We start from the raw sequence: 22,818 nt of genomic DNA on the forward strand, positions 1-22,818 counted from the left end.
GTGGAATGGGCTCCCTGAAGAGGGTGGGGGAAGTCAGTTGAGATCTTCAGGAGGTACTGTAAGGCCTGCCTGATTGCCTGGACTTTTTAGGGAGTCGAAATTGGAAGACATCTTTTAAAGGGGGAAGAAATTTGGGGATTGTTTTTTGTTTGTTTTAAACTGGAAATCTTTATTATTATTATTATTATTATTATTATTATTGAATTTATTACCCGCCACTCCCTTGCGGCTCGTTACAATTACTATTGTAAAAACCCTTGAACTACAAAGGCAGGTGAGATATAACTTTTATATTAAACTAGGGGTAAAGCCTGTTGTATCCAACAATGGGCGCTAGAGCTTGGCAGTGGGAAGAGGAAGGGGAGGAGTTGTCCAGTCTGTAAGGGCATGGGGTTGAATGTGTGTGTTGTGTGGGAGGTTGTGGTGGTGTGGTGGCAAATGAGGGCATGGATGTGGAGATATGGGTGTCAAGAACCTGTGGTGTGGAATGTTCATTGAGTATGGGAAAGGACTGACCTCTGGGAATTGTGGCATAATGGTTACAGATGAGCTTTCCAGAGCCATGTCTTCAGATATGTGAAGGGAAAATCAGACTGGAAACTCTTCATAGGGGAAGATTACATGGCAACCAATTCCCCCCAGTTCTGCGTCATTTCCCTTCTTGTGTGAATTAGGCCACAGACACCAAAATGCCCCATTGCTCTAATACATAGCAGCCCTGCTGACCTCCTCTCCCTGCGGTGGTCAGGAGCAGACTGGCAGCCATGTCTCCAGATTGCCCTGGAATTCTGGTCTGTCCTGGTGAGGGCCCAATTGGAAGGCGCTTTGCGTCAGTCAGGGGCCAAGGGGCCAATCCAGGAGTTTTGATCACGGACACAGCCCACTCCAACACCCCTTACTGTTTTATTAAGAGGGAACAGATAATCCACAACATGATTAGACTGTTCTGCTTGGTTTAGGAGGAGCCAATACTTTGTTGTACTTTTGTGCTGGTTCTCTGGTAAAAATGTAATGTCATGTAGGTTAAAATAATGTATCACATATATCACATATATTCAATTATAGTTGATTTTACAAGTTGCACAGCCTGTTCACTTTCATTGTGAGAAAACTATAGAAGTATTTACATGCAATAGTTAACCGAATCCAAAATGGACTTTGTGAGCAAGGTAAATTCACATGTAGGTGGAAGTGAACTTTTCAGCATCCCTGTCCTAATGAACATGTTATCCTGAGATGGATCTTTGGTCTGTAAGGTTGGTATTGTCTACTCTGACTGGTAGTGACTTACGTAGGGTTGTGCGCAGCGATGTCTGAATTGGCCATTCCAGGCCGACGCAGCCAGCGCTGCACCATGGTGGGGAGGCATGGGCACCGGTGTGTAACTCGGCGCACACAAGCAGGCAGGTGCATGTGTGCATCGAGTTACGCACCGGCTCCTGTGCCTCCCCTCCCACCCCCCACAGTACGGCACTGACTGTCGGCCTGGAATGGCCAATTCGGACATCAGTGTGCACAACACTAGTCTTAGGCAGAGGGCTTTCATACTGCCCTCTAAAGTCTTTCTCAACTTTTTTACTATTAAGAAACCTGTGAAATGTTCTTGAAGCTTCAAGAAACCCCTGCCCTGGAGCATAATTTCTCAGCCAGGGCTATGGGAAACCTTGGGGTTTCTTGACAGGGCTGGAAGGATTTCCCAAATGGAGGAGGGTTAATTAATTTGCTATACATACATACATACATACATACATACATACATACATACATACATACATACATACATAAATGTAAATTGTCTCTCTGTATATCTTGCATATCTTAGCCAGAGAGCCAGTTTGGTGTAGTGGTTAGGAGTGCGGACTTCTAATATGGCATGCCAGGTTCAATTCTGCGCTCCCCCACATGCAATCAGCTGAGTGACCTTGGGCTCACTACAGCACTGATAAAGCTGTTCTGACCGAGCAGTAATATCGGGGCTCTCTCAGCCTCACCCACCCCACAGGGTGTCTGTTGTGGGTAGAGGAATGGGAAGGCGACTGTAAGCCACTTTGAGCCTCCTTCGGGTAGGGAAAAGCGGCATATAAGAACCAACTCTTCTTCTTCTTCTTCTAGTTGATCTCCATTAGCTGGAGATGCCAGGGATTGAACCTGGAACCTTCTATGTGCAAAGCAAAGGCTCTTCCACTAAACCATTGCATCTCGCTGCTTAGAGAGAGGTGAGATGCCATCACCTGCATCTCCTGAGCTAGGTTTAGACCAAATCTCTATTTCAAATGATTTTAACATCAAATTATCCTGCAGGGTAGAGAATCACTCACCTGTGGTTCTGGGGTGTGGGCTGCACCCCTAGATTTCTGGGAGAAGTGCCTCCTTCTGGATGCAGGCAGGTTTATGAGCTTTTTACTCGATCTCCAATTGGAAAAGCTTCTTCTTTTATTCCCTGTTCAGCCCTTTCTGGCAAGCAGACTAGGCTGTGAGCCTATTTTACTGATCATCTCCACAACAGTTGTCTCTTTTCAACTCAGAACTTTGTTATTCTTGCAGTTCTTGATATCCTTCATCATTCTTCTCCCCTCCCTAGTATCTCTCTTGGGAGTGGGTGCTACAGGCAGTGGCCCAGCTCCATCAGAGGTGGCCTGCTCTACCTCAGAGTCTCTAAAGGCTGATTCAGCAGGGACTGACAGAATGAATCAGCTGACTCCTGACATTTGGCTATGATGGTGGCAGCAGTTCTACTCGACCCTAGAGACCAGCCATTGTATCAAAGATTCTGGCATCAGAAGCCAAATCTCAATCACTAGCCTTTTCTTGGCTGTACCTAAACCCCACTTTTATCAGATGAGAAGAGCCGCTTGGGCAAAAGTAGCAGGAAGGCCAACAGTAACAACTGGCTGCAGTGCACCTCAAGCTGTGAACATCTGTTGCCTTTTCCCCAACTTTCAGACCCATAGAGGGCCTACATGAGTCACTGCAGAAATGTTTTTGGCAAGAAAAGTGTGCCTGGGAGGTACCAAGATAGTGCCTAGGTCAGGATTGGCTACCCCTTCCTTCCAACAGTTGTAATCCACTAAGGTCATGGATCCCATCTACCCTACTATCCTTCTGAGTGGCAATAAGGAAGACAGAGCCTGCCCGCCAGATACCATGGGCAAGGATGTGCAAGGTAAAACTCCTCTCTGAGACCAGGGGAGAAATGGCTAAAGAGATGGAAACAACAGTTTCTGAAGCCCTTGCAGGTCTATAGACTTCATGGCTTGGGAGGGGGAAACTCCAAAGGAGGTGAACAGTTTCATTCTCAATCCTTTTTCAGGTAGAAACCCTTTTAAATATAGATGACAACTTCCACTCAAGGAAATTTATTTGGGGAAAATACTGGCGTACATTCAACACACACACAAGAGCAAAACATACAAGTTCCTAAGAAATAAAACAGAAAAATGGAAGATTCAGAGTAGAGTCAGGTGATATTTATCTATTCCAGGAGAACTGAGGATCAGTGGGGACTGTCACTTGATCAGTAAAAACAGTGGCAGAAGACGCCATTGGAGTCAGCAAGTACCATGGGTACTGATTATAAAATGTGGCTAAAAGGCTTAATATATAGCATTATAGCAAAAATGTTGCCTGTGACTAGGTGCTGGAAACTCCAACAATAGCTCTTTGGGTTAACTACCTGAGGACAGGCACTTTCCCAGAAGACAATACTTGTTAAGTTGTCAAATAGTTATGAAATGGTGTGGCTGCATGCTTGTGTATGCTAATAGATCCAAGGTTTTGAAAAGGGGGATGAGTGAGTTTTCTGGCAGGAAGGAAAGATCAAGTAGTTACCTATTTTTATATCCTATTAATGCAGATGTGTTGCACAGGGGATTATGTGACAGCCTTGTGATATCTTAGTGTCAGGATGAAACTGCTTGACCTAGCATGTCCCATCTTTGTTTGGTTCTGATTCTATGTTCTAAACATAGAGAAGCTAGATTGTAATATTATTTGGCTGTCCTTCTGTCTATTTAAATAATGGGATGTCACATGGGCATCAAAGAGAGTAGTTTGTTCAGGTCCAAAAAACAGTTGTCTGGCAAAGGAATCAATATGTGTGGATGCCAGAATAAAATTCACTGTGGATTTATTTGGGGAGGAACTCTTGGGCAGCACAAGAGTTCCATATTGAAGCAAGCAAACAAACAAAAAACTGGCTGTCCTTCAGCTTACCTAGGGAACTTGAACCTTGTGTCTTCCATAGTTAAGTCTGCAAAGCTGATTCCTTGTTACCCTTTGGGAGCCTGAAGAGTAGAAGTAAGTTGAATGGTATTCTTCAGAGGTCTAGTCATGAAATATGAATCATGGTTAGTTCTTTAGAATAGATGAAGAATGAAAGATTAATGACTAATGATGACTGATAGGACCCTCTGGCAGCTGTAGTATGACACAACAAAGGTCTGTTCGGTGATTTAGGTATTGTTCAAATTGAGAGACAAGGCCTGAATGTTGGGGGCAAAGGCAAAGAGCCTGCCCAAAGCACACATGATAGCCTGTCATCTGATTCACCAGGCTGATTATTGAAAGACTGAGACCTGACTGGTGTAAGTTCTGCTGAAGGGCTGAGTGGGAAGAAGTCATTTCAAGGGCCAAGGAGAACAAGAGCTGTTGGTGATAAAATGTCACCATGCTTAGTTTAATGAAAGAAACTATTCTGGAGAACAATAATATTTTTTCTGTGTTTCTTCTGCACTATTTTGTAAAGATGTAGTGGTGCATGTCTATACACTTCCAGCAAAGGAGACTTTCTCTGATGGAAGTTTGTGGTGTTTTTGTTCTATATTACTGGGATCTGGAAAAACTGGGTTTAAATCCTGAATTTGCCATTGAAGTTCGCTGGGTGATTTTTAGTCAATCACACACACAACTTAACCTATCCCATAGATAAGGTTTCCAGCTTCCAAGTGGTGGCTGGAGATCTTTATTACAATTGTTCTCGAAGAAACAATTCACCTGGAGAAAATTGCTGCTTTGGAGGGTGGACTCCATACCCCACTGAAGACCCTTCCCAAACCCTGCTTTTCTCAGACTCTTCCCCCAAAATATTTCCCAATGTAGAGCTGGCAACCCTAGTAATACGGTTGTATGAGGATAAAAGGAGAAAAATGGAACAATAAGCAGTGTTGGGTCCCCAATTGGAAGAATATTATCACTTGTCTCCCTTTGATGGATGGGTTTCTTTGGATGATCATATTTATGTTGTTTTGATCTGAATGTAAGACACCCTGAGCTGTTGGGGGAGACTAGAATAAATGTTTCAGTAGTCTTTCTTGACTTAATCTTTTGTCCAAGAAGCCTTGGTATTTCACGCCCCTCACTATTGTAGATTAGAATTTGATTACATCCTTGGTTCATCCTTAACATACCATAGCATTTGCCATGTCAAGCTAAATCAAATGAGTCAACAAAGTATATTTTGTTATATTGCCAGTCTGTTCTTTTATGTTCATGTTAGCCATCATTTACTAAGGATTATCAATGACAAAAATTTGAAGTGAGACATGTAATATGTAAAGAAGAAATTGTTAAGTGGAATGTGACTCCACTATTGAACTCAACTTAGTTTTTTGTATGCAAGAATTTTTTTCAGTTTCTGTAATTCTTGTAAATGCCACAAATATTCTAACTGTTCCCTCAGGTTGTTTTGCATATTTAAATTTTTGCTGTGCATACAGTTATACATTCAGTATAACTGTAGGATCCTCCTTGGTGTATTTTATGTCTCAGCAGCCAATAATTCTAGTGTCTCTGGGAGACAGATAGACCCATTATGCACGGGGGGAATAATGCACATTCAGGGTGGAATGGTGGCGACTAAAATCACAGATAATGCACGGTGCTGGCTGCAACCGGCCGCAGCTTCGGTGCATGCCGCCAAAAAAGCCGCGTTAGCGAAATGCGGAAGAAAGCGCAGCTTCCGGGTGACCGGGGCGCAACCAGAAGCGGCGCCGGAATCTCCGCGTGTATAATCGGTTACTCTGGGTTTTGCTGCCGTTGCGCCCCGTCCTGTGCATAACTGGTGTGTGTCGCGTCTTCCCCCTCCGCGTTTTCCATGTGACCCGAAATCGCCATTTCAGCGGCCGTGCATAATGGGCCATAGAAAACCACCAACTCAACTAGAAGACATTTATACACCCAAGACCACTTTTATGAGAGGTGGACTAAAAATTTCATTAAAAATCTCATCTCATAAATAAATAAATCATACACTTTAGATAGATCACATGGGATCTTACTTGCAAAACACATGTGCACTTATTGACACCGATCTTGTCTTAACTGGTGAAATCCAGGTGCTGTGTAAAAGATCTTCAACCTTAAATAATAATGCACTGTGTAGCTTTCTGCATTTTCTTTAAATGCCCTCCGCAGTCTGGGACCCACATTCATGAGGGACCACCTTATGCCCTATGCCCCCCTGCAGGGTTTTACGCTCTGCGGGTACAAATTTGTTGGTCATACCCGGCCCCCGGGAGGCGCACTTGGCCTCAACCAGGGCCAGGGCCTTTTCAGTTCTGGCCCCCACCTGGTGGAATGAGCTCCAGGAAGAGCTGCGGGCACTGCGGGATTTACCAGCTTTCCGCAGGGCCTGTAAAGGTAATCATATACTGTCTTCTGAAGTTTAGAAATGTAAGTAAATATGCAAAACATTATGTCAGACTCTGAATTACATTTTAGTTATTTTTGAAACGAATTCACCAAAAGCCTTGGAGGTAGCACCTCACAAATTAGGTCTTTTGCAAAAGGATTGATATCCTTTGGACCACTGTCTTATATCTTTAGTTTGTTCTTTCTGTATTGTACATTTGCACTCATGTGAAAGATACTAGCAATGTGTTTCATTTAACAATGTCTAAATTATGTTCTTCTAAAAGGCAATAGTAATTTATTTTATGACACCATTTATAGAATAGCAGCAGTTTTCTTTCTTTCTTCAGATTTTCACTTATCAATCATAAGGAAAGATGTGTGTAATTTCTGGGGTTTTTTAAATTATTCATCTGACTTTCCAGTTGTTGTAGATTGTTTACTATATCATGACTTGCTGAAATAGATCATTGGTAGTGCATTCAGTGACTATGGTACCTGTTGCTGGTTCTTTTTTCCAGGTCAATTGGCTGCAGGTACATGTGAAATTGTTACTTTGGACAGAGACAGTAGTCAGCCTCGAAGGACTATAGCCCGACAAACAGCTCGTTGTGCATGTAAAAAAGGACAGATTGCTGGTACGACGAGAGCAAGGCCAGCCTGTGTCGATGGTAAGAGATGAAAGATCATTTAACTCAATATCCACCAACGTAGAACTGATTATCAAGCACATTGTTTGTTCACATGGTAGAGGTGGTGAATCAAATTTTTATATATGCACCAGCCAAGACAATGTGTTGATACAAGGATTATTGTTGAAATTTTTGCAATCATTATCATCTGAAAAACTGTATGTTTCTGGGTAAATCCACCCACCTTGTTTTCTGGTTTGAAAGTTTTATTTTACGAAAGGTAATGGTTGAAAATATGTTTGATTGTTTCGGCATGGTTGCATGCTTGCAGGATGGTTGGTGTGTCAGTGCCATACCAATGGACATTGTGGCATCCAGATGGCATATTGGAACCCTGATGCATGTTTGCCCTGCCAGAATCTTCACTGTATCAGCAGCAATTTAAGAAGTGAGATTTTCTGGCGTGCTGTCTTTTTGTTTTAAGTTTTATATTTTGTCTTGGAATCTTTCTTATCCCCCCCCCCAAGCATTAGGATTTAGCTGTTTGAGTAAAGCCTTATGGGTATTGATGAAGTAATACTTTACATTTTCCTTTGGATTTTAGCCAGTTGTTACCACAACTGCATGAAAGTTAATGTCGTTGAGGGAAGGAAAAACGCAACCGCTCCGGTGATGTTATTAGAATGGAGCTGTTGTGTTACACCTTATATTTCTGCTGTCCCTTCTCTCATTAAAACCGTCATCCTGTATGATTCACTGCAGATGCAGTGTGTTGCCTGCAGCTTGCAAAAATGCTGATGTAGAAGAAGGATGAAAATATTTCACTTTGAAATCATTTTTATGTCTCAAACGAACTACTCTGTTCCAACCAAGACAGTAGCAGCACAGTCAGTATAAGCCTTCTGATAGAAACTTGGTAGCAAACATTCTTACTGCAATTAACAAAAATAAAATGGGGCTCTGGTTATAAATAGATGACTTTAAAGATGGCAATTTTTGATTTAAGCTTTGCAGAGAACAACAAAAAATGGATGCTTCTGTAAAAGGACGGTAAATTAAGATTTCTTTTGGAAAAAAATGACTCATACTTCAGGCCATTAAAAGAAATTGCTGAGACTTCACTTCCATTTCATCAGAATTTGATCTCCCCCACTGACTATCAAAGAAGACAGCACAAAGGGGATTTCACTGCCTACCGACTAAGCTAAATATAAAGCATCACATCCATTCTACTTTTGTGTTTTGCCTTCTCTTCTTTTTGGTACTTTAAAATCTGTTCACTGTTTAATTTTCCTCCCTTGTAGTTGCCACAGTTAGTGCATTTTTTTCCTTTATGTTTGGCTAGATCAAATAATTTTGGTTCACCGTAGGTCTAAGTCATAGATTCGCAATAGGGATCCTAAAATTTGAAACACCATTTGATCGGGTGTACACTAAGCTGGCAATATGGGTATTAGCTTTGTGTAAATTCATAATGCACTTAAGATTTTTGGTCAAGTGTTGTAGAAACAATAAGTGTTCAATTAAACTTTATTCTAGATTTATGCAACTCATTCATAATTTACCTGTGGAATTTCAGGATATGCTGAATCTTCAGGCCATGGGCCCACAAGAAGAAGAAGAAGAGTTGGTTCTAAAATTAAAGCTTTCCTCAGCAGGGCACTAGTAAGAATTAAAGTACTATAATTTTTCTTGGAAAACAATAGTCCATCATATATAAAAGATGTTATGCGTATGCCTATTCTATAAATTATAATTAGCAATAACAGTAATATAGTTGGCCAGAATAATTCAATTAGATTAATTTTAAAATATTGAGGCATATGGTTTATAGAAATCCATCATAAGACTGCTGAACTGATAATCTGTATTTATAAAAGGTTTGCGAATAGATTTTTTTTAATGGATAGGATTATCCATTAAATTAGCAGAATTAATCTTAGGAATTTCATATCCTTGGATAGAGGAAAACCACATGTATACATGGAATGTATAATGAGATTCAATTGTTGGATAAACGCTTTTTAAATTTAGTGAATGTAAATAAACACATTTTAGAAGAGTAATTGTTTCAAGTGTGACTAAGATTTGGAAAAAGAGAGACATTCTGGGAGTTCTCATACCCCTTACTAAAATTACAGTGGAGTGTCTATCTGACTAATTCTACTTTATTTAAGCATCTAACTATTAGGATACTGTAATGGCTATTTAGAGCCTCTAGTGCCGCAAGAGTGGTAAGCAGCAGAAATGCTGAAGCTGTCTGTCCATGAGGTTGGGAGTTCAATCCCAGCAGCCGGCTCAAGGTTGACTCAGCCTTCCATCCTTCCGAGGTTGGTAAAATGAGTACCCAGCTTGCTGGGAGGTAAACGGTAATGACTGGGGAAGGCACTGGCAAACCACCCCGTATTGAGTCTGCCATGAAAATGCTAGAGGGTGTTACCCCAAGGGTCAGACATGATTCGGTGCTTGCACAGGGGATACCTTTACCTTTTAATGGCTATTTCCTTATAATTTTATGGCTTATACATTAATTGTAGTCTGTTTTAAAATTCCATAATATGTTATTTGGCATTGTATTTCCTTTTCAATGCAAAGTCATACTTGTATTCTTAATGTCTGGATCCAGAGTGCCAATTATAGTGATAATAGTGATAAATTATAGTGATAAACTGAGTAGGCAATTTGTGATAAAAACTTGAGGGGGGGAAAGATACATGTATTTATGGACTAAGAAATAACTGTTAACCTGGAACCTAGAACTAGGGCAAAAGATTTAAGCAATCTAAAGGGAAACCTTAGTATGGAACATGAAATGAAGTAGACCTGGCACCAAGCAGGTCTCTGTGGGTGGGACAGCCCAGAGAAAACTAGAGAAGGCCTTATATAGAATTACTATCCATCATACTTCTAGAAGATCTTCATGGAAACACATTATGGGGAGCAGATGGCTCTTTATATACCCCCAACCTCAGACTGTTTAGGACAATAAATAATTAACAATTTCCATTATTGAGGTCCTCCAGGCTCTGAGATCCTCGTTAGCAGGCCCTCCACCATGACCCAGGGCCTTCTCCCATTACCTGCTGCTGGCTCCAGGCACTGAGAGCAAAGAGGCTAGAGTCCAGGGATGGAAGGCAGGAGCTGCAGGGGCAGGGCCAATCAGATTGGCCCTATTCCAACTTGGACACGTCCCCCCCCCCAGGCTGTTTCACAAATATATAGAGGAACCATGGATAAGGATATTATTTCAATGTTATGTTTTATCATTCGTTGTTTTGTTACCTGTTTGTTGTTGCAGACTATTTTTTTGAGTTTTAATACTTGCAAATGAGAACCTTAGATAAATAAACCCCTGTTCTCTTCCTTGGCCCTCTCAACTGACCTGCTTGGCCTGACCCTGGGGAGTGGCTAGCTAATGTTCCTCCAGTGCCGCATCTGCCTGCTCCCCTGCTTACTACACAGTTGAGCCCTACATTGCTGGATATTGCCAGCCAACAAATGCCTGGCTGCCATTTTCTTTCTCTTCTTTCCATACCATGGGCCCACAGCAGGACTCTTGATAAGTCTGGGGCCCTGTCGTATTAGAACAAAGTAGGAACCACATCAGTTACACTCAGTGATTTCCTTTACTTCAGTGTATGTCACCTTTGGGGAAAATGTAGACAGATGTGAGGGTCAAAATTGAGAATTACTTGAATCCTTATTTATCAGGCTCTTACAATGCTCTATTTTTAAACAATACTTCTGCCCTTGCAAGGAAGAATGCAAAATGAGGCACATTCTAAATATAGAAAATAAGAGTGATATATAATTAAATTAATGCACTGTGGCTGTGATCCATAAAATAGTTGTAGTTAGTCTTTGGATTTGAGCCATTTTAATTGTGTAGACTTCAGTAGGTCTAAATTGTTTTAAATTAAAGTACCATGTCTTAAATGGTTTGTCATCAATGAAACTAAAATGGCTCTGCTCCAAATACTCTGCCTTAGTGTATTCATGAGCCAGGCAAAATATGTTTTTTTCCACAAATGTAAGTTTTATGGATTGTTGTTGTTGTTACGTGCAAAGTCGTGTCCGACCCATCGCAACCCCATGGACAATGATCCTCCAGGCCTTCCTGTCTTCTACCATTCCCTGGAGTCCGTCTAAGGAGCAGTCCGGGCTGATCTCCTCTAGGACTGACCGGTTTGTTCACCTTGCAGTCCAAGGGACTCACAAGAGTCTTCTCCAGCACCAGAGTTCAAAAGCCTCAATTCTTTGATACTCGGCCTTCCTTATGGTCCAACTTTCACAGCCACACATTTCAACTTGGAGGACCATATCCTTGACTAGATGCACATTTCTTGGCAGGGTGATGTCTCTGCTTTTTAGGATGCTTTCTAGATTTGCCATAGCTTTCCTCCCCAGGAGCAAGTGTCTTTTAATTTCTTTGCTGCAGTCCCCATCTGCAGTGATCTTGGAGCCCAGGAAAATAAAATCTATCACTACCTCAATTTCTTCCCCATCTATTTGCCAGGAATTGAGAGGGCCAGATGCCATGATCTTCGTTTTCTTGATGTTGAGTTTCAAGCCAACTTTTGTACTCTCCTCCTTCACCTGCATCAAGAGGCTCTTTAGTTCCATTTCGTTTTCTGCCATTAGAGTGGTATCATCTGCATATCTGAGGCTGTTGATATTTCTCCCTGCAATCTTGATCCCACTTTGTGACTCATCTAACCCCACCTTTCTCATGATGTGCTCTGCATACAAGTTAAATAGGCAAGGCGACAGTATACAGCAGGGGTCCTCAAACTACGGCCCGGGGGCCACATACGGCCGCCGAGGACATTTATCAGCCCGCCGGGTGTTTTTGCTGCTGCTGCCTGTCCTGCTTTGCAGTGGATGACTTTCGCAGCACACACGGCATCAGGGTGAGCCAGACCCATCAGGGTGAGCCAGGAGCCTATATAAGGCACCATGTGTGTGGCTCGGATCCATGAAAATTAGGCTCATGGAAATCTCCCCCCCCCCCGCTTCTGGGGACATTGAGGGGCTGCTCCATAGGGGTGACTGTAGGGGTGGGCTGGATTCCCCACCCCCCCACTTTGTAGCCGCAAGGGAAGGGGGATTGGAAGTTTGGCACAGCTGCTAAGAGCAGGATCCAGCAACCACTGGGCACCCACTCCCTTTTCATTTTTATTTTTATTTCTGTTTTTCTTTCTTCTTTTTTTTTGCTGGATCCTTTGGGGCAAATGTTGGATGCAGGGAAGCTGGACTTCCCCAACCCCCCACGTTCTCAAGAGCCAGGACATTCAATATGGGGAGCAGGAAGAAGCATTTTGGGAGGGCAGCTGCATGAGCTTTTGCAGGCATGCTTTCCAAGGGCTTCTCTTGAGCCAGGATTTGGGGGGGGGATCAGGTGGCCCGACAGCTACTTGGCGATCTGGGGATCCCTCCCTACTCTTCTACGCATACAGCGGTCTGGGTCCCCTTTGCTTTCCATAGCACTGTAAGCTGTTCCTCTGCAACGCCATCGGGGCTCTCTCAGCCTTACCTATCTGACAGGGTGTTTGCTGTGGGTAGAGGAAAGGGAAGGCAATTGGAAGCTGCTTTGAGACCCCTTCTGGTAGAGAAAAGCAGCATATATGAACCAACTCCTCTGCAACAGCTTTTTGCATTCAGAGCAGTTTGCAAGTCCATGACAGGACTAATCATTGCAGGCAGATCTCCCAAATTTAGCTCACTGCCTGACAGTGTAGCAGGCAGTGCATTGGGGGGTGGAGGAGCTCACATTTTGTCAGAGCTGGCAAGTTGAGGAGGTCTTGTCACTAGCTGGCACTGGGATAGTAGACACATAGCTCCTCTGGAGCACAGAGTTGGAATTTGTTCATAGTTTTTTTTTTTTTTAAACTATACTCCGGCCCTCCAATGGTCTGAGGGACAATGAACTGCCCCCCTGTTTAAAAAGTTTGAGGACCCCTGGTATACAGCCTTCCCTAACTTGTTTCTCAATTTTGAACCAATCAGTGATTCCATGCCCGGTTCTCACTGTTGCTTCTTGACCTGCATATAGGATTCTCAAGAGACAGATAAGATGCTCTGGTATTCCCATCTCTTCAAGAACTTGCCACAATTTATTGTGTTCCACACAATCAAAGGCTTTAGCATAGTCAATGAAGCAGAAGTAGATGTTTTTCTGGAACTCCCTAGCTTTCTCCATGATCCAGCGTATGTTGGCAATTTGATCTCTGGTACCTCTGCCTCTTCGAAATCCTGCCAGTACTTCTGGAAGTTCTCGGTCCACATATTGCTGGAGTCTAGCTTGTAGGATTTTGAGCATAACTTTGCTAGCATGAAAAATGAGTGCAATGGTGCGGTAGTTTGAACATTCTTTGGCATTGCCCTTCTTTGGGATTGGAATGTAAACTGACCTTTTCCAATTCTGTGGCTACTGTTGAGTTTTCCAAATTTTCTGGCATATTGAGTGTAGCACTTTTACTGCATCGTCTTTTAAGATTTTGAATAGTTCAACTGGAATGTTGTCACCTCCACTAGCTTTATGGTTGCTCAGACTTCTTAAGGCCCGTTTGATAGATATCACTAAATGGATAGATATCATTAAATTCCTGAAAATGTTCTGACTGTACCATAGTAGACCTGAGCCTTTAAATATCATCCTGTTTAGGATAGAAGTTTATAAATACCAATTTTATAGTGCATTACTATTTTGATAGATCTAACTCTGATGTCTTTTTAAAATTATATGATGGATTTGTCACTCCCATGATGCTGGGGATAAAAGGCAACGATTATGAAACCTGGAGTTTGCTTAAGAATATAAAAAGAATCCTGCTGCATCAGACCAATAGTCCATGTAGCCCAGCATTCTGTCTCACACAGGCCTATTATGCACGGCTGCTGAAACGGCGGTATGGAGAATGCAGAGGAGAAAGAAGTGAAGCAAACCGCTTACGCACGGGACGGGACGGAACGCAATGGCGGCAAAACCCAGAGTATCTGATTATGCACACGGCTACTCCGGAGCCGCTTCTAGTTGTGCCCTGGTCCCAGGAAGCTCCTCTTTGACCTACTATGCATGGCCACTGAAACGGTGGCATGGAGAACAAGGAGGAGGAAGAAGCGAAGCAAACCAAGTAAGCACGGGACAGAACATAACACAGCAAAACCCAGAGTATCCGATTATGCATGCAGATACTCCAGAGCTGCTTCTGATTGCACCCTGGTCCCAGGAAGCTCCACTTTCTTCCGCATCTCGCTAATGTGGCTTTTCGGCGGCATAAGTTGACTCTGCACCCGGTTGCCGCCTGCAGCGTGCATAATTGGTTATTTTAGCTGCTGCCATTCCACCCCAAATGCAGACCTTCCACTCCATGCAGACCTTCCACTCCATGCACAGTGGCCAACCCATTCCTCTGGAGGGCCAGCAGCAGGACATAGAGGCAAGACCTTCACCTGATGTTTCCTCCGAGTTCTGGGATTTGGCAGTTTAGTGCCCCTGAATGTGGAGATTCCACTCAGTCACCATGGCTAGAGAAGCCACTGATAGACCTCCATGACTCCCCTTTTAAAGCTGTTTATTCCCGTGGCCATCTTATAGCAAGCAAATTCCACATTTCAATACCTTTCTTTATAAAGAAGCTTCTGATTCATGGAGGCATTCTGTGTTCTTGACCAGGTATATAGGCTTGAATAATGTGTTTTGGGACAGAAGATCTTAAGCACTATTCAGTAGCAAGTGCTGTCAAAATATAGTTAAGAGACAATTAATTGGGTTAAGTCAGTAAATCTTCTGTTTTTGAAAAAATAGCAATATGTCCAGTATAACGCTTACAGTAACACCAAAAGTCTTGGTTGCCTCGAAATAAGAAGATTGACTGCTCTGAAATAAAGGTACTGCTTTGATACAGATTTTAGTATTTTTATTTCACATATCAGAGCTATGGTATAGTGTGTTATTTGGCAGGAGTATTGTTAAAATATATATTAGAATATTGTTACATGGTGCTGGTCTACTTGTTACCACTCCTATAAAAGAATTTGTAGACCACACTTTTGTTGCAGCTTCTTGATATGATTGTCCGTAACCCTGTCCATGAGCCTCTTGTGGCGCAGAGTGGTAAGGCAGCCGTCTGAAAGCTTTGCCCATTGAGGCTGGGAGTTCGATCCCAGCAGCCGGCTCAAGGTTGACTCAGCCTTCCATCCTTCCGAGGTCGGTAAAATGAGTACCCAGCTTGCTGGGGGGTAAACGGTAATGACTGGGGAAGGCACTGGCAAACCACCCCGTATTGAGTCTGCCATGAAAACGCTGGAGGGCGTCACCCCAAGGGTCAGACATGACTCGGTGCTTGCACAGGGGATACCTTTACCTTTACCTTTAACCCTGTCCATACCCAGCTCATCTTTTGAAGGATCTCTGCATCAATATTGAGTGCTTTTGGTATCAACTGAAGGAAGAACATGTTACTGAGCTTTTGTAGTGCTTTGGAGATGGTAGTGAAATCCTGGGGCACTTTTCACCTTATAAAAAGGCAGCAGGCATTCATATTCAGGCCAATTAAATTCTGTTTATAATACAATGCAGGTGTACTCCCTGTGGAGACTGAGTGACTTTGAAATCAGTGTGTACTTCCAGTTTGCCTAAAAATGGAATGCACATAACAAATTCCTGGCATCTCAGGAGTTTTTACCATTGAGAAATCCCTGAAACATTCACCAGGCTTTGAGAATCCCCAGAAGTGATATCAGCAGGCTATGACCCAGAGGTCACCTGTCACCAGAAGTGTCATCACCAGACCAATCCCACATCACAGAAATAGACAGCACAGAAATATTTTCAGATGATCTATGAACCTGCACCATACCTGCACTCTGGGCGGGCTGCCAGTTTGCTCTTCTTCACCTAAGAGAACCTGTAGTGGGAGCCTGCAGAAACAGGGTTAGAGCAGGCCTATTCCACTCCATTGCCTCCATTGCCTCCAGTGGCAGAAACATGGCTGGAGCAGACCTATGTCACTCTATTCCCTCCCTCTGCAGTTAAGATAAAATGAGAGTACTTGCCTCTCCGGACTCCAGTCATTACCACATGTGATGAGCCTTAGCCAGCAAGGATTTGTATGACCAGAGCCCCTCCCCTTCCCACCCCATCTAGGTCTGCCATTGGCCATTTTGGGGAGGTAGTTGTTGGCATGACCATATATGAACATATCACCCCATACGTCTTTTAAAAATTTTTTATATAAACTCCAACCTAATTGGCAAAACTCTTTTCGAGCCATCACAAAACCCCAGGTTTCATGAAACCGTGGCTGAGAAAGCCTGTCCCAGTCTCTTGAATTGTGGTAGAAACAATTTGGATGCACCATGAAAAGATTTATCTAGAGTTTATTCCCTCTGGCCTCCAGTATCCCTGGCTCATCTCATTCCTTCCAGTGCCTGTCAGCTTTTTTTCTATTTCCCTTCTTTCCCCCCGCTCCCACCAGACTCTATTCCTTTCCACCTTTTCCCTGAAACCCATTTGGCTCTAGAGCTAATTCATACTATGGCATAGGAAACATTATTAGAAATGAAAATAATGTCACCAAAGCATGAAGAAAAAAATTATAGGTGATGGATAGCTATTAATGATATAGCTAGCTTCTCTTGCTTCCCTGGAAATTATATTTCATCTGCTGCATCCCAAAAGACTTTGAGATTTAACTGTAAGCACAAATTACTTCATCTCTCACTTTAATGTGGTCTCCTTTGGGGTCTAACCTGGCAACAACGTGGCAGCTGAGGCTGGGAAATAAAAACTGAGAGTGCTGGGAAACTTTAAGATTTAATTATTTAAATTGGAACTCAGCCAGGATGCAGGGTTTAACTCCCTCATGCATACAAACACTGCCTTGGGATCTTTAATTACATCAAATACGTGTTTTATTATACTGGAAAGATGACACGTTCAGAAGCACAGTTCATCAGTCAGGGATGTTTGTTCAATGCATAAATAATTCTGCTATTTGTATTCCACATAGTTCCCAGGTAATTTCTTCTTAGTGATCACCAGGGATGCACAAAAGCTGTTCTTTTATTTCCATGGTATTCATTTTGCCTTCACATGCACTGGGTTATCTGTAAAAATCCATAGACAAGACTGTTTCAGATATTCCTGCTGTTGTAACCCAGCTTCTTCACCTCTAAAGTTATTCCTGTTTCCCCTGAAAATACCACTGCCAATTATAACTGTGCCAATACATGCATGTCTGTGAGCATACACTCACACAAACACATATACATATACAAATTCATCAGTTTCCATTTCATTCTTCTGCCTTAGCTTGATCCATAATCACATAGACAAGCTGAATAGGGAAACAGATCAAATTTGGATTTGTTGGTAAAGACTGCACTTGAACATTCCAGCTACAGGCTATATTTTTTTATGTTGTTCATATTGCATTTATACGTTGCATATGTTTATGAAGTTGTGGTAGCTGTGTGCCACTAGTTTAATTAGATTTGCATGTGATTGCACCTCCCTGTGGTTTCCATGTTCATTTGCCAAAAGTTGATGGATAAGACATTTGTGAACAGAGTGGTTGCAAAGGCTTAATTCATGAGCTCAGATATGAATGTTCAGTCCCGAACAATGGGAAGTAATCAGTGGAAACATCACCCCCATGAATGGAAGGAGGACAGGAAGGGTCACATGTGGGTTGCACACTGATAACTGTCTGCATGCTGCAGGTCATAGAATCACGGTATAATAGAATTGGAAGGGGTCTCATGGGTCATCTAGTCTAACACCCTGCTCTATGCAGGACACTCAAAACCGTATAACTCATCCACTGTAGCCTGCCACCACCTTGAATCTTCAGAGAATCAGCCTCTCCATCAGGTGGCTATACAGCCTCTGTTTAAAAATTTCCAAAGATGGAGAACCCACCACCTCCCGAGGAAGCGTGTTCTACTGAGAAACCATTCTGTCAGGAACGTCTTCCAGATGTTTAAACATAATTTCTTTTGAATTAATTTTATCCCATTGATTCTGGTCCATCCCTCTGGGGCAAGAAAGAACAACTCTGCTCCATCCTCTATATGGCAGCCTTTTAAATACTTGAAGATGGTTATCAGATTCCCTCTCAGTTGCCTTCTCTCCAGGCTGAACAGACCAAGCTCCCCCAACCTTTCCTTATACGTCTTGCTCTCCAAATCCTTCATCATCTTTGTTGCCCTCCTCTGGACACGCTCCAGTTTCTCTACATCCCTCTTCAACTGTGGTGCTGAAAACTGAACTCAGTACTCCAAGTGAGACCAAACCAGAGCAGAATAAAGTGGTACCATCACCTCCCGTGATCTTAACATGATAGTCCGTTTGATACAGCAGAAAATCCCATTTGCCTTTTTAGCTACAGAGTCACACCACTGACTCATGTTCAATGTATGGTCTACTAAGACTCCTAGATCCTTTTCACACATAGTACTGCCAAGACAAGTCTCCCCCATCCTATAATGGTATATATGGTTTTTCCTACCTAAATGCAGAACTTTAGATTTGTCCCTATTGAATTTCATTTTATTCAGTTTAGCCCACTTCTCAAGCATATCAAGATCATCCTGTATTCTGATTCTGTCTTTTGTTGTGTTTGCTACCCCTTCCAGTTTAGTATCGTCTGCAAGTTTAATAAGTACCCCCTCTAATCCCTCATACAAATCATTCATAAATATGTTGAAGAACATAGGCTCCAGGACAGATCCCTGGGGCACTCATCACTCTTCTCCAAGAGGATACTGAACCATTAATAAGTACCCTTTGCATATGATCTGTCAACTAGTTATTGATTCACCTGACAGAATTAGGATCCATACCACATTTTACCAATTTGTCAACAAGAATATAATGTGGAACCTTATCAAACATTTTACTGAAATCCAGATAAACTATGTCCACAGGATTCCCCTGATCCAGCAAGAGTAGTCAGTTTCTCGAAAAAAGAGATAAAGTTGGTCTGACATGACTTGTTCTTGCAAAACCCGTGCTGAGTCTTAGAAATTACAGCTCTCTGTTCTAGCTGCTCAAGGGACGAGTGTTTGATGATTTGTTCCAAAGTGTTGCCAGCTACAATTGTCAAGCTGATGGGTTGGTAGTTACCCATATCCTCCTTTTTTCCTTGCTTGAAGATGGGGACAACATTCGCCCGCCACCAATCATCTGGCACATCTCCTGTTCTCCAAGAAGCGTCAAAAATAATGGATAGAGGTTCAGAGATTACATCTGAAAGTTGTTTTAGTACCCTTGGTACTAAATTAATGTCTACAGAGGACAGCAGGACAAAGAAGCATTCTTGGAGTCAGCAGGTGTTCTTTAACCAGGTGATCAGTTTGTGAGCAAGGAGGAAATTGTAGGGCAAAGTATGCCTTCAGTAGATGTCTACCAGAAACAATGAGAAAAAGAATTTGCCCGGCTGCAGCTTAAAATATACGGGATTGTGGTGCTGAAGTTGTCGCTGACACAATCCCTCTGCTGAAATTCTGGCCAGGATGTGACAGAGGTGCAGGAGTCCTAACTCAGGCTATTAAGGGATGACTGAGCCTGCTTTCTCATTGGATTCAAGGCAGCATCTTCACCCTGAGCTGTAGATCATTCCCTGCTCTGTGGAGAGCAGTCTTCAAAGTGAGATCCTCAGAACCACTGTGAACAAGAGGGAAGATGTTGTTCCCTTTACAGCCCTAATTCCTCAGTGTCTCCTAAAAGCTGTAGGGCAGGTCTGGGCGAGAAACAAGGGCTTTGAAAATCTGCCCACCCAGTTTTTTGTTCTTGCTGGCATCCAGAGACATACTATCCCTGAACATGAAGATTTTATGTATCTACCAGTGTTCAGAGGCCATATATTATTATTATATATTATTACCAGTTGCTGTAGACAGATTATAGAGAGTATCGTCTTCATGCTCTGGGCATGTCAGAGACATCAGAAACAGGAAATTAAACTATATGCCCTTCAAGGGCTTTAGTAGGTATGTGTTGTGAGGTTGATATTATTTGCTATGTTTAATTAAACATTGGGAAAGCATTCATATTTTCTTTTGTGTGCTCTAGCCTTGTTAAATACTTTCATATGGAAATATCAGGGGGAAAAGTTATCCTGCCTATTGAAAAGTTTTTGAAGTTATTAGCCACAATGCTTCCATTAGTAAGACATTCTGTCTCTTCTACAGTTACTGTAGAAGTTCGTTGTACTATGGGGAATGAATAATAGAATAAACAGAGATAACTACCTGCTTATAAGTCCTATCAAGAATAGCCATCCATACTCATGTCAAGAAAAATAAAGCAACTCTGTCTTCAAAAACCCTTACTGTTTTCTCTTAGAGATTCAATAACTACTGAATCCAGTTCTTTATGGCTTTCATAACAGTTCTAAATTATACCCTAGAGCTTATTAACCTCAAGTGCAGTTCTACAATGTGATACCAATGATTTCTTTTCAGGTTGCATTGCAGCATTGTTGACGTTATATGATCATCTTCACTAATGCAGATGGAGGTTTAATTCCCCAATATTAAAGGGTTGTGATAATATATAATAAAATGAAATTCAACTTGTACCCCATTAACAAAGTATCCATTGATAGTTGTGGGCTGAGAATCAACTTCTGCATTTAACTGAACTAGAATGTATCAGTGTCTGATGCTTTTTACAGTTGACTAATGATTTTTGAGTGCTTTAAACATCCTCACACGTCACTCATAACTAGCTGATGTCTTTCTAATGATACTAGAGACAAAGCCTGGTACACCAGGAATACAGAAAATGCTACCACAGACACCCGCTCTATGACCTTCCTGGGTTCTGGCCCTCGTCTTCCCTGCTCCTCGCTCCCTACTCAGTCTTGAAATCCAGTGTGGTGAAGTGGTTGAAGAGTACCAGATTCTACTCTCAAAACCTGGGCTTGATTCCTGACTCCACCATATGCAGCAAGCTGGGTTCCCAACTTTCAGGTGGGGGCCAGGAAACCTTCAGGAAGATGAGAGACAGAGAAGCGGGGGGAGGGAGGGGAAGAAGAAAGAAAGGCATCGGTTCTCATGGAGAAAACAGCTGTTTTGGAGGGGCACTTGTCCACCTATCCCCACATCCATACATCAATATCTACACAAGTCATCACTGTCCCCACCTTCGCATCAAACCCAACATCTTCCAAAGACTAGGCCAGGCACGCCATGGATGGGTGGGCTTCCACCTTCCCACCCCTTACATCTTCCAAATGCTAGGCTGGGAAGGTCTCAATGTACAGACCAAGTAAGGAAAGCCACAGTGGGGCTGCCTTCTTCCTGCCCCTTTTTCCACATCTCCCAAAGGCCAGGCTGGGAGGGGGATGCCATAGGGATGGGCTGCCTTCTTCCCACCCACCCTATATCTCCAAAAGACTGGACCAGGAAGGGAAGGCTGCAGGGGGCTTTTTCCTTCCTACCCCTACCCCAAATCTCCCAAAGGCCAAGTTTGGTGGGGACCAGTAGGGGAAGAGCATTGGGGTGGTGGTAGCCTGCCTCCTTCTCACCCACCCCCACATCTCCCAAAGGTCAAGCTTCTTGGTAAAGACCATGGGGAATGGGCTGCCTCCTTCCCACCCACCCCATATCTTCCAAAAGCCAGGCTGGGTGGGGAAGGCTTCTGGATCCCCCCAGATACTCTGAGATGATGGAGGGTGGGGGAAAGCAAAGAATGTTCCAATGGCCAGCTGCAGGGCCATGGGGAGGTTGTAAGAGACTTCAAATTCTAAATAAGTCAACCTTTTGAAGAAAGTTTATTAGAAAATGAAAGTACCTACTACATTGAAGAAATAGTCAGAACTGATTCACAGAACACAAGACAAGCAATATAGGGGCTTCTGCCTCCCCTGGGAACTAGAACCAGGAACAGTTCAAAGGAGTCATAAAAAAGAGAACCATTTGGGTTTCAAGGGACGGGAACATGTGGGAAACTACAGGACACTAAGGAAAGAGGTGAGGAATGTTTGGGGAAGATGGCATGCATAAAATACAATGGCAGGAAATCAACCTTGGGTTGTCAAGCTAAAGCATTTGAGTTATATCAGGGCACAAAGGTCAGGCTAGGGGTTTCTGACATTCTACCCCCACCCCCACCCCAAGGGCCTTCCCTAAAACTAACCCCCTCCAGTGACAGGGGGGCCGGCTCTTGTGGATAAGCGTCTTGGAACACGCACACCAGTTTTGGGGTCTGTATATGTTTGGCCTCTACCCACTCTTTGTTCCTATGGGGAATTCTTTCCAGTCAACAAGGTATTGAAGCTTTCCTTGCAGTCTAGAGTCCAGAATCTGATTCACTTCATAATGGGCGTTCTCATCTACAAACACATGGATAGGATTGTCTGGGGCAGGGCATGTTCTGGTGTCAGGGCCTGCCGGAACAAACTGGAATGGAAGACAGGGTGAACATTCTTATAAATCTTTGACAAACCCAATTCCACAGCCACCTCGTTCACCAATCTAGGTATTTTAAAAGGATGCACAAAATGTGGACTCTGTTTTTATGAAGGATGCTGGCAGCACAAATGCTTTG

General features: G+C 42.9%; 1 protein-coding gene across 5 annotated transcripts in view; it reads left to right on the top strand.

Annotated features, from left to right (window-relative positions):
• TAFA5 (TAFA chemokine like family member 5) overlaps positions 1-22,818 on the top strand; it is a 373,750-nt gene that overhangs the window by 189,093 nt on the left and 161,839 nt on the right. For all 5 annotated transcript variants that reach the window (XM_077338251.1, XM_077338252.1, XM_077338253.1 and 2 more), the window contains exon 2: positions 7,149-7,298. In XM_077338251.1, coding sequence (XP_077194366.1) covers positions 7,149-7,298 — 150 coding nt within the window. The remainder of the gene's footprint in view (positions 1-7,148; positions 7,299-22,818) is intronic.

The sequence above is a fragment of the Paroedura picta genome, chromosome 5 (assembly GCF_049243985.1).
Source record: "Paroedura picta isolate Pp20150507F chromosome 5, Ppicta_v3.0, whole genome shotgun sequence".
NCBI classification, from domain to species: Eukaryota; Metazoa; Chordata; class Lepidosauria; order Squamata; family Gekkonidae; genus Paroedura; species Paroedura picta.